Source organism: Suricata suricatta, chromosome 5 (genome assembly GCF_006229205.1).
Source record: "Suricata suricatta isolate VVHF042 chromosome 5, meerkat_22Aug2017_6uvM2_HiC, whole genome shotgun sequence".
NCBI classification, from domain to species: Eukaryota; Metazoa; Chordata; class Mammalia; order Carnivora; family Herpestidae; genus Suricata; species Suricata suricatta.
The window spans coordinates 128797302-128809607 of record NC_043704.1 but is presented as its reverse complement, the minus strand read 5'-3'; the positions used below and the strand labels follow the sequence as shown (position 1 = coordinate 128809607).

The 12306-nt window shown below is 37.0% G+C and overlaps 1 protein-coding gene across 6 annotated transcripts in view; it reads left to right on the top strand.

Annotated features, from left to right (window-relative positions):
• Positions 1–12306, top strand: part of ATP2C1 (ATPase secretory pathway Ca2+ transporting 1) — a 162076-nt gene that overhangs the window by 61763 nt on the left and 88007 nt on the right. For all 6 annotated transcript variants that reach the window (XM_029940301.1, XM_029940302.1, XM_029940300.1 and 3 more), the window contains 2 exons: positions 8673–8783; positions 11129–11245. In XM_029940301.1, coding sequence (XP_029796161.1) covers positions 8673–8783; positions 11129–11245 — 228 coding nt within the window. The remainder of the gene's footprint in view (positions 1–8672; positions 8784–11128; positions 11246–12306) is intronic.

Here is a 12306-nt window from a genome sequence, read left to right as displayed (position 1 = left end):
AGGAGCCCTAGGTGTAGCTTGAACTCACAAACTGTGAGATCGTGACTTGAGCCTAAGTCAGACACTTAACTGACTGAACCACCCAGGCGTCCCTGGAGATTGGAAACTTTAAACTCAGCACTTTGAAAGTTGAAACACTTGGACTTACCTAGTGCCTATAGAAGATGAATTCATGGATGATTAAATAAATTTTTTTTCTGATCGCTTCTGCCATTTTTTTATACTTTGAATGAAAGATCATTTAAAAGGTATAAAGGGGCTTCTGGGTGGCTCAGTTGGTTAAGCTTCTGACTCTTGATTTCACCTCAGGTCATCATCTCCTGGTTCGTGGGTTTAAGCTCTGCATGGGATTACATACTGACAACTCAAGGCCTACTTGGGATTCTCTCTCTCCCTCTCTCTGCCCCTCCCGCACTCATTCTCCCCTCTCCCCCACTTCTCTCAAAATAAATAAATAAATTTTTAAGAAAAGGCATAGGTATATTTCAGAATAATAGAGCTGTTCTTTTGTCCATTAAGACAGAAATCTCAGGATTTTTTTTTCCCCTAAGAGTACTTTTGGTGTTGGATATTAAGAACTTTGCAGAGGATACCAAGATGATAAAAACGGTGTTATACCTGTGTGAGATCTAGAGCAGGGGTGAAGCAAATGCATAATTATCTGATTAGTATAATTACTTTAGGGAACAGAACTAGCATTGAATACCCACCATGTACTAGGTACTGTGTACACACTTCTATAATTTTTTTTCCTTATTGAAATCAAATTGGTATTATACCAGTTTTCCACTGACGAAAAACATGCAGAAAAGTAACTTGTCATGGGTCACACAGCTGTCAGGACATAGATCGTGATTATAAATTAGGAGCTAGTCTGACCTAGCCCTAGCATCAACATTCCTTGAGAACTTGTTAGGAATGGACTTTCTGGGACCCACCTCAGACCTGCTAATTCAGAAGGTTAGGGCTCAGTAATCTGTATTTTAGCAAGCCCTCCAGGTGGTCTTGATGTTAACTAGTAAGATTGAAAGACTGTTCTGGAGTGTTTAAGTTCCACCCCCCCCATTAAAGCTGTAAAGCTCTTTGTTTAAATGCTGACTTCTTTTTTTCTGAAGCCAAGCATATAATACATAAAAGAAAAGCTGTTGTATCTGAAGTTGGAGTGGGGTCTGGGACCTTTCCTGTTCTTCCAGCTCTGAAGGGGATGTTTGGTTTGATGCCTGCTGCACTATACTATTACCTCATCCAGCTGAGCATGTTATAATATGGATATATACGTGGACTTATACCATGTTGAAGAAGAGTACTGGCAGCCTTGGTCTCAACCAAAAGATCAATTAAAGAAACTTGGAGTCATTTGGTCACCTTTTGTGATTTCACTATTCTTTTTATTTTTTTTTTTTAAGTTTATTTTGAGAGGGAGAAAGAGAGAGAGAGAGGAGAGAGAGAGAATGAGTGGGGAGGGGCAGAGAATAAATCTCAAGCAGGCTCTGTGTTGTCTCAGCAGTGCAGAGGTTTCATCTCACAAACTGTGAGGTCATGACCTGAGCTGAAATCAAGATTTGGATACTTAACCAGCTGAGCCACCTAGGTACCCCTTTCATCAGTTCTTCTCCTTTTTTTATTTTTTTTAATGTTTGTTTATTTTTTGAGAGAAAGAGACAGAATGTGAGCAGGGAAGGGGCAGAGAGAGAAGGACACACAGAATCCGAAGTAGGCCCCAGGCTCTTGAGTTGTCTGTTACTACAGAGCCTGACACAGGATTCAAACTGATGAATTTCGAGATCATGACCTGAGCTGAAGTTGGCTGCTTAACCAAATCAGCTTCCCTTGGGGAGCTTTTTAAAATAGATGTTTTGGCTCCACCCCAGACCTAATGATTCACACTCTTTAGGGATGGGGTTGACACTTAGATTAAAATGGGGAAAAAAAAAAAGACCGCTTAGTCTACTGTGGCTACTATAACAGAATGTCATAGACTGGGTGTCTTGGATAATAGACATTTATTTCTCATGGTTTTAGAGGCTGGGGAGGAGGGATGAGGAGAGGGAAAAAGAGAGAGGAGACATATACTTGCAGTGCTCTCTGATGTCTTTTATAAGGGCACTAATGCCATCATGAGGACTGCACCTTCATGACTTAATTACCTCATAAAGGCTCCATGTCTACTGTTAAATTGGGGGTTAGGACTTCAACTTATGTGGTTGGGGTGGGGGGCAGTTCAATCCATAGCAATCCCCATATAATTCTGATGTGTATCAGAATTCGGAACTGATGTATCACATGCTTAAACTCAAAATATATGAGTGATAGATACCTGGGACTCTTGTTAAAATGCAGATTTGTGCACAATTGGTCTATGATGGGTCCTGATGCATAAGGGTCTATATTTAACTGAATTATTTGCTATGTCCTAAAGATGTAAGTTTCTGCAGTTTTTAAATGCATCAAATTAAAAACTCTATACCTTGTTTTAATGTCTGTGTAGATCTGGGTCATTTAATGGAAGTAGAAGTGCATAGTAAAACACTTTCTTTATTCTAGCCAGATTGGGCGAGTCACATACAAATTAGATTTCCACTGTTCTTGCTTTGACCAGTATTCAACTCTTTTTTAGAATGTTTCCTTGGCAGGTGTTAGCCATTCCCTGCTATCCATTTATAATGGCTTAGTACAGGGAAGTTTTCCCAGAATACTGAGGGCTGTAACAGTCTTCCCCTCATGAATTTTTTGACTTATTTGCATTACGATGATTTGACTAGTGTATGGCAACTCTTACATGGGTGTGTTCTGGTATGACTTGGCTGTCCAGCTGAATTATTCATCTCTGCAAGGTATAGACTATGGACTGTGGTTGTGTGTGTGGTTTACTTAGGAAATGTTTATTGGTTGTGTAAGTTAAATAATCCAAGGTGTAGATCTGATAAATGCCATTATTTGAAACAAATGTTAAGCTATTATGAGGAGATTAAGATGCAGCTAAGTCCAGGATATCTTTAGGGTCAGGTAAGAGGTAAATAATACCTAATGTTTGAAACCTGGGACCACAGACAATTAACTTTTGTAATAACATGTGACAGAAATAACATTGCCCCTTAAGACGATTTGCCTTCAATTAAACTTATGTGATCTTGTTTGTATTTTATAGTTCTCAAAATTGAAGCATTATTACTCAAAGATTGTTTTAAGTTGAAAACACTCCTCATTAGTCAGCTAAAATGCCATGTGTGTGTAATAGCATAGTAATATATATCTCTATGTCTGTTTATCTATCCATAAATCTATATCTGTAATAGCTGTCACACTTATTCATAGCAGCTGTACTTTATGATAGTTCCACCAGCAGGATATGAAGGTTCCACTTTCTCTCTATGCTTTCCAACACTTGTTATTATCGGTCTTCCTCTTTTTTTTTAGGTTTATTTATTTTGAGAGAGTGTATATGGGTGTGTTTGGTATGGGTGCACAGACCAGGGAAGGGCCGGGGGGTGGGGAGAGAAAGAGAGAGAGAATCCCAAGCAGGCTCCCCCACTGTCAGTTTAGAGCCCAGTGCGGGGCTTGATCTCATAGACCATGAGATCATGACCTGAGCCGAAATCAAGAGTTGGATGCCTAACCGACTGAGCAACCCAGGTGCCCTTTTTCTTTTTGATTTTAGTCATCCTGATGGGTGTGAAGTGGTATCTCATTGTGGTTTATTTGTATATTGATCACTCATATATCTTCTTTGCAGAACTATATATTCAGATCTTTTATTCATTTTAAAGTTGGGTTATGCCTTCTTATTGAATTGTAATGTATTTCTAAATATTTTCTCTCATACTATGGGTTGTCTTCTTCACTTTTTTGATGGTGTTTTTTTGCAGCACAAAAGTTTTAAATTTTGATGATGTTCAATCTTTTTTTTGTTTCTTATGCTTTTGGTGTCATGTCTAGGAAACCTTGGTCAAGATTTAAGTCTATGTTTTATTCTAAGAGTTTAATAGTTCAAGCTCTTACATTTAGGTCTTTGATCCATTTTGAGTTAATCTGTGTATATGGTGTGAGGGAGGGGTCCAGCTTTATACAGTACTTTTTTGTGGGTATATCCAGTTGTCACAGCATCATTTGTTAGAATATTCCAATATTCTTGACCATGTGAATAATATTACTAATTAGTACATAAACAAGCTAGGAGTCTAGCGTAATTCTTTGATGTATGTATCTAGTTCATCATCATGTACTGTTATTTTTGCCTCTGTATCTGTTCTTGCACCCCACTACCCATGTCCAAGCTATGTTAACCTCTTACTTAGATGTATGTAATAGTGTCCAAACTGGTGTATTTTCACCACTTTTATTCTGTGTGTTTTCCCCACCAGCTTGTGCCTTTTATTTATTTATTTTTAAGACCACAGTGCAAGGTCTTCCTTTTGCTCTTAGGATTAAGAAAGAAATTCCATAATATGACCCATAAGGCCTTATAGGATCCCCATCTACTTCTATAGCCTATTTTTGCTTTATATAGTCTCCTGATTTTTTCAATCCAGATAATTCTCAGAATATTTCCATATGTTCCTTCCATAGCAGCTGCCAGCATGTGAGCATCCTTTCCATGTTACTCTCCCTGCTCATCTGTAACTGCATGAACTGTCTATTCCTCTAAGACCAGTCCTCCTACAAATATGTCAGATGCCATCCCCTCTCATTTAGTCAAGAACATCACTTTATCAATTGCCCCATTTCACTTTTGCATTGTTAGTTTTTCCTCTGTCAGATAATTCTGATGAACATACAAATATGCTGTTATTTCTCTCATTTAAGAAAAAAGCCCCAACTCTTGAAACCTATACTGCTTTCGTGCTATGATAATCCCATTTCTCTGCCCCTTTTTTACAGCAGAACTGGAACGGATTATCTATACTTGGCTGTCTTCTGCTGTTTTCTCTGAACACACTTCTGTCTGATTTTTGTGCTCACCACTCTGTTGAAACCACTCTGTTTATCTCTATGTTGCCAGCTTCAGTGGTCAGTTCTCAGTCCTCATCTTCACTTTTCAGTGACATTTGGTCCAGCCATTTACACCCTCTTTGAAATATTTGTTTCACTTGACTACTCTTTTGGTTCTCCTTTTTATCCCACTTCTTGATTCTTCTTCGTCTCTTCTCTTGGTTATTCTCATCTCTGATGGCTATGTTGGGGTAATGCCCTAGGGTCAGCCCACAGACCTCTCCCCTTTGTTCTGTGCCAGTGTGGTTTATTCTCAGTTTTAATACCATTTGTGACTACCTACATTTGTATCTCCAGCCTGTATGTTCTCATACCCACCTACCTCCTGGACATTTCTACCTAGAGATCTAATAGCTAGTTCCTTTGCTTGTTTCTGGAGCATTTATTGTTTAATACATTATTTATAGTCTTTTGCTTCCCATTTGGTATGTAGCTTCATGAGGCTGGAGTTCTTACATTTTTGGTCTGTTATGTGTCCCCAGTTATCCGCAGCAGCACATAGCACGTAATAAGCATTCATTGTGTGCCTAAAGACTGAATGAGCAAGTGAAAAAATGCCAGCCTTTTCTTAGTACTTGTTCTTTAGTTCTTCAGTACTTCATTTTGCCATGCTTCCTCTTTTCCTGGGAACTTTGCACATTCTTTTCCCTCTGTTCTTCCACTCCTTCCCTTAGGCAGCTTCTTGTCTTTCAGTTGTGGAAGCATCACTTCCTCCTGAAAACCTCCCTCTCCCGATTGCAATCTCTGTGCAAGCTCTCATGCCCCTGGACGACTTTTCCTTCATAGTAGCAGTCATTTGCAGTTTTCCATTTATTTGTGCTATTCTTTGATAACATTTGTCCCCTCGTCCTCCTTCCTCCCTGTCAGGCTGCTTTTGCTCATTGTTAATACTAAGGGCCTACCACAGAGTCATATTCTCAATAAATGCAGTGTTGAGAGAGTAAGTGGATAAATGAATTATTCTTATAAGCCACAGAAGTAATGATCCGTTTGAACTACTAAATATAACATTTGCTTAAAAAGAAAATAGGATTAAAATTCAATAATTTCCATAATTGTAGGTTGAAATAGAATCCAGTAAGCATAAATATAGATTAGACTGCTGCCTTTGGCCAAGAATTTTGTGCTATAGCCTCCTATTTCCTATATCCTTTCAGTGAAATCTGTGCTTATCACATGGCTGTCTAGCCTTTGCCAGAACCCATCCAGTGCTCTTCATTCTAACTGCAGAAGTTGGTTGGCTGTAAACTCACCCTTTAGTTTTGGTGTTTCCCTCTTTCACATGGCAGCCAGCCCTTCATATATTTAGAACGTTCTCATCATGTCCCTTCAGTATCTTAACCATTTTTAAGTGAAACAGTCTTACTTTCTTCTGTTGAGATTTTTCAGCTCTTTTGGGCTATGGAATGCTCCTGAAGGGTTTTATGTAGAGTGTATTCCAGCATAGGCCCTGTCTTATGTAACAACTACCAAAGGATTACTTTAAAAAGATTTTATGAGAAAGGCTCTTGTACTGTATGTTGGGTACTTGAGATGACAATTTCTAAGATCTCAGTGATCGAAAAGTATATTTTAATAGAAAAATTATAAATATTTTATTCACCACGATTGGTCATTTAGTTCTGTATTGAGGCAATTGTACTGTTGAATATACATGTAAATATTAAATACTTTTTGGAGAAAAATAGCTATTTCAGCCCTTATTACTAGTGGGTCAGGTGCTTTATTAATGAATGTAATCTTGACACAACTTTAGGCACCATTATCCCTATTTTATATATGAAGAAACTGAGGTACAGGAATCTTAGAAATAAAAGATATTATTAATCTCATTGACACCACAGATATTGTAAATATATTTGGTCCTTTTTAATTTTGCTTTAACATCTCACAAGATAAAATAACCACATCACACTGTTTTAGTTCTCATTGCTTTAAGAGTCTAGTCATTTTTGCAGGGTTTTCTCCAGTGTTTAATTTAAGGATGGCTCAGTGAAATCTTTCCCTTGTCCTACTTTGTTTTATAGATTTGAACATTCAGTGGTTCTAAAACATGTGGAACTTTTATGAAGTTTCCCATTTTTTCGCTAAGGTTTAAAATTTCTTAATTATGTAAAAATATGCCTTAAATAACTTCAGGACTTTGTTTTGTATGAAAGTAAGGTAATCTGTCTCCCAGTTTCCTCAGAATTTTTAGTCACTAATATCTTCTCATGCAAAGTAGAAAAATACTTATATGCTTCTTGCTTTAAATTCTTTTTTAACGGTTATATATTTTTGAAAGACAGAGAAAGGCAGAGCATGATCAGGGAAGGGACAGAGAGAGAGGGAGACACAGAATCCGAAGCAGGCTCCAGGCTCTGAAATGTCAGCAGAGAGCCCAATGTGGGGCTCGAACCCACGTACCACAACATCATGACCTGAGCTAAAGTCGGCGCCTAACCAACTGAACCACCTAGGCATCCCCTCTGTTTCTTGCTTTAAACTGCTTAAAACATCCAGCAGTGCCTTTTAATAAATGAAATTAGAAAACATGTATTTGATTGTTCCAGAACTCAGTTACACTGAGTGAATACTTTTTTCCACAGCTGTTTACTATTTTTTGGAGTAAGTGTAAAGATTTTTTTTTTAATGTATACAGACCTCTATAATGAGAGCACACAGGCCTCTATGATCATTATCTTAAAGCAATAGAAACTTAAATTATTCTTTTTTTGATCAATCTCATTTGTTGTCTTAAAGAAGTGTGTTAAAAAGTTTTGGGGGAAATATTTTATCCTAAAAATGTGGATTATCCAAGGTGGAAAACATCCCATCTGAAAGCTTAAAGACTTGTGTCTTGGCAGTAAGATGATCACTTCACTTTCAGTATGTTAATCAGTGGAAGTGTAGAAACTGAAATTTTTCTTTGCTGAAGTTTCACTTTTGTCTCACTTTCTCCTACTTATTCAGAACTTTTTGTCTATTAAGAATCTGTCAGCTTAGGACCCAAGACAAGTCTGGATTGGGGATTTATTTCTGGAAGAGTGTGAAATAAAAACTTTTCTCTAGATACTTGCTTATGAAGCTGCATCAAGTAGGTACCATGGTTACCACCATCTGTGGGATTTTCTCTGCTGTTCACAGTCCCTTCACTAAACTGTGCAGCCTCTCCTTGTCTCTTTTCTTTGATTTTCTGCTAGTTTGGGAATAGATTTTTAAGTCTGACTTGGCTGTCCTGGTGCTTATGTAGAGTAGATAGGTGTTTTTCTGGACAGTTAAGAAATGGACTGCTTCACAGGAATAGTTAAAATGGAGAAAGCTTAGCTGTACTCTGTCTTTGCTGCTAAACATAATGAGTTTAGGGGATTATGACTACGTGTAATTATTAGGATCTGAGAGACAGGACATCTGTTTTACTTTTTACTCATTAAATTGGTATAAAAATAGCATCTTTTTTATTTAATGTGAAAATTATTTTGTGTTCTAGCTGGCCCTGGTGGCTTACTTTTTGAAATGTGCTTTCTGGAAAAATAGCACATGCTCAATAAATTATCTTATTAGAACTAGATACTTATTATTCTTAAAATGTTTGTTTTGTAACTGGAAACTAAGTTTCTGTGAACATTTGGATTTTCATTCTGGACTGCATTTGAATTTTTTTTTGTATATTCAAATATTTTTCCTTTGGTTTTATTTGCTAGGTTGCACGTTTTCAAAAAATTCCTAATGCTGAAAATGAGACAATGATTCCTGTATTGACATCAAAAAAAGCAAGTGAATTACCAGTCAGTGAAGTTGCAAGCATTCTCCAAGTAAGTACTTGGGAGGAAGGGAGTAGATAGTAAAATTAGTTCCTCAGACTCTATGGATTAAGTGCTGCTCACTAGAATTTTCTGTGATGAAGTAAATATGGTGTTCTCCACTGTTTGAACAGTAGTCAGTTAAACATGATTACTGAGTACTTGAAGTGTGGATCTTTAGGTAGGAACTGAATTTAATTTTATTTAATTTTTATTCATTAACATTTAAATGGCTGCATATATCTAGTGTTTACCTGATTGGACAGTGCAGCTCTAGATCATTGTCATTGTCAGGTTCTATTAGTGATGTGTAAGGATTAGCTGGATTAGTAAAATAATTATTAACATAAGTAGAGTTAGGAGTTTATCATTTTTTTAATAAGTGTTTTCTGAAGTTAAGTAAAAGAGAAGTACACAATAAGAACTGCAAGTAAATTTCATCTCTTAATTGCTTATGTAATTTCATCCCTTCCTAGTTTTAAAAAGCACAACCTAATGTAACATGAATATAGTTTTTTCCTTCATAATTCATGTATTTTTCCTACATAATTCATGTATTTTCATGATGGCATTAAAAACATTGGCTATCCATTTTTTTCAGGGGTTTTTGGTTGTATTTGTACTGTTTTAAAACCATTTATTTTAAATATTTTTAAGTGTTGCAAGACTCCGTTATTGAACTCTATTATAAACCTTTTGGCCAGAGAAACTGATTATTTTAGGGATGAAGGTAATTTTATTCCTTAATGATAGCTATGATAATAAATCGTGAGAGACAGTGACCCTTCTAGGGTTTCGAGACCCAATTCCAACATAATGGTGTGGGGGGAGGGGCGGGTTCTCCCACACAGAACACCAAGCAATTCTTGGACACCAAAGAATTCAACTCAGTTCTGACAACATCTACTACCCAGGAATAACATCATTCCATAGGTTGAATTCAGCCCTACAACACTGCCTCTCACTCCTGACTTCAGGAGTCAGTCACAGACCCCAGGCTGTTACCTATGATCCTGACTTACCCACTGTAGATTAGAGGTCCTTCCTTAGGTTCATTTAATTTGCTAGAGTGGTTCACAGAGCTCAGGGAAACACTTAAGCCTACCAGTTTATTAAAGGGATATGATAAAGGATAGAAATCAAGAGCCAGATGAAGACATATGTAGGTCTGGAATGGGGAAAAAGCCTAGAGCTTCCATGCCCTCTTCAGGTGTATCGCTCACCCCAGTCTCCATGTGTTCACCAATCTGGGAGCTCCCCAAACCCAGTCCTTTTGGGCTTTTGTGGAGGCTTCATTTCCTAGTCATGACTGGCCGAGTCATTCACCCTTGGCTGATTCAGCCTCCATCTCATCTCTCTTCCCCAGAGGTTGACGGAGGATGGTGGTGGGGGTTCTAGGACTGAAGGTTGTAACTTTCTAGTCACATGGTTTGTCCTCTTGGCTGCTGCTCTTAGGTGAGATTCAAAAGTGACCTCTATTAACGTAACAAAATACACTTTTATTGCCATCATTGCAGGAAATTCCTAGGGTTTTAGGAGCTCAGAGTCAGCAACCCTGGAGAAAGACCAGATACAAATGAAAATATGTTTTGGTCATTCAGATGCATATATACTTCTTATAAATCATAGTATCACAGAGACTGAAGAATGTAGGTGGTGTTCATAGAACATAATTATTTTCAGTAATTTAGGAACCACAAATTATCTGTTTGAAATAATTACATAGTCCAGGAGCAAAAAGTAATAACCAACCTGAGGGTTTTGTTAGACTCAGAGAACAAGAAAGGCTTTTAATGTCCTTTGAATGGTTTAGGAAATAAAATAAAATAAAATAAAATAAAGCAAAGAGAGTTCATTAAAATGTATGGATATTTTGCTTTCTGTAAGTTGTGTGGCTGTTTTTTGTTTTTCCCCTTTTCCCAGAGAGAATCATAAGTTTTTTATTTACTAAACTTTACCTTGTTGCTTACATAATTTTTAAAAGTGCTAATATAATGTATGTTACTTGTACTTCAATAAATTTTTTTATCAAGGTGTAATTTATGTGAAATACAATGTACCCATAATTAAATGAACAGTTTGCATTTTGGCAAATGTTGTAACCACCACCAGAATTAAGATATGGAACAGTGTCATCACTCCTAGAGGTTCATCAGGTCCCTCAGCAGTTAATCTTTCTAAACTAGATTTTGTTTTTGGCCCCAAGCACTCACTGATAATGCTTTCTGTTACAGCAGATTAGTTTTGACTGTTGTAGACGTTCTTATAAATGTGAACATATAATATGTATACTTGTATTTTTCTTCTTTTGTCCTCTGCTAACATTTTCAGTAACTCATATATGTAAAATTTAATAGGCTGATCTTCAAAATGGTCTAAACAAATGTGAAGTAAGTCATAGGCGAGCTTTCCATGGCTGGAATGAGTTTGATATCAGTGAAGATGAGCCACTATGGAAGAAGTATATTTCTCAGGTGAGGTTTTCTTTTATTTCCTCCTCTGCTGTGTAATTTATATGTATTAAATTATATGTATTTTTATTAGTGTGGTTGTTTACTTCTGTGAAGTTTTTTGTGTGTGTGGAAAAAGGAAATAATTTTTTAAAATATCTTTTATGTACTTTTTTCGTTAGTGTTTATTGTTAAGTTGGAATTTCTATAATTTTTAATGTGAAAATCTTTAAGAACTGAGGGACATATAACATGGAAGTGATACTGTGAACCATAGTTTCCTTTACAGATGTCTACTTTACACTTGTTTTATTATAAGGAATGCTAATATTTTTAAAAGTAATGTAGCCATTTGGGACTGCTTAAAAAATGCTGAAGCCTGGGCCCCATGTCCAGGGATTCTGATTTAATCAGTCTGGTGTGAACCTGAGCATTTGTTAGAAGTTCTTCACATGATTCTCATGTGAAGCAGGGTCAGAACCACTGTGCCAGGGAATGGGGCCACATAGGGAGTGGGAGGTGATGGTGTCTGACCTCAGAGCTGTGGTGTCTAGGGGCCCGGCTCTCTGGTGGGGTGAATTTGTAGCCTAGTTACTTTGCAACTTCAGTAGTGATTGGCACCACTTCATCAGGGGAAGAGCTTCTGGCAATAGAGCTCTGATGTTTTTAGAGTGGCTCTGGTGTTTGATCATTTAAGTGCTGCCTGGTTGGTCCATGTGGTTCTGTTTCCTTAGTTACTATTGGCTTTTCTAGATAGATGTCAGGAAAACCAGCACTGGGAAAATCTTCATCTTCTGTGGAGTAGATCTTAACTGTCTGCTTTTAACAGACCATTCCTATGGCATGTAGGTCAACCATAGAATTGCAATCTATGCTAATTTTCTAAGTATAGGAATGTTTGATTCTCATAATTTAGGTGTTCTACCCAGTGTTAACTTAAATCTTTATCTTTAAAGTCATTTTCCCCTTACTCTAGCCTTGGTAGAAATTCAAACCAGCTATATTTATTAAAATAACATACTAAAAATACATGTATACTATAAGGAGTTGGTAAATTCTTAGTTTTAAGTATTGATATTTAATTT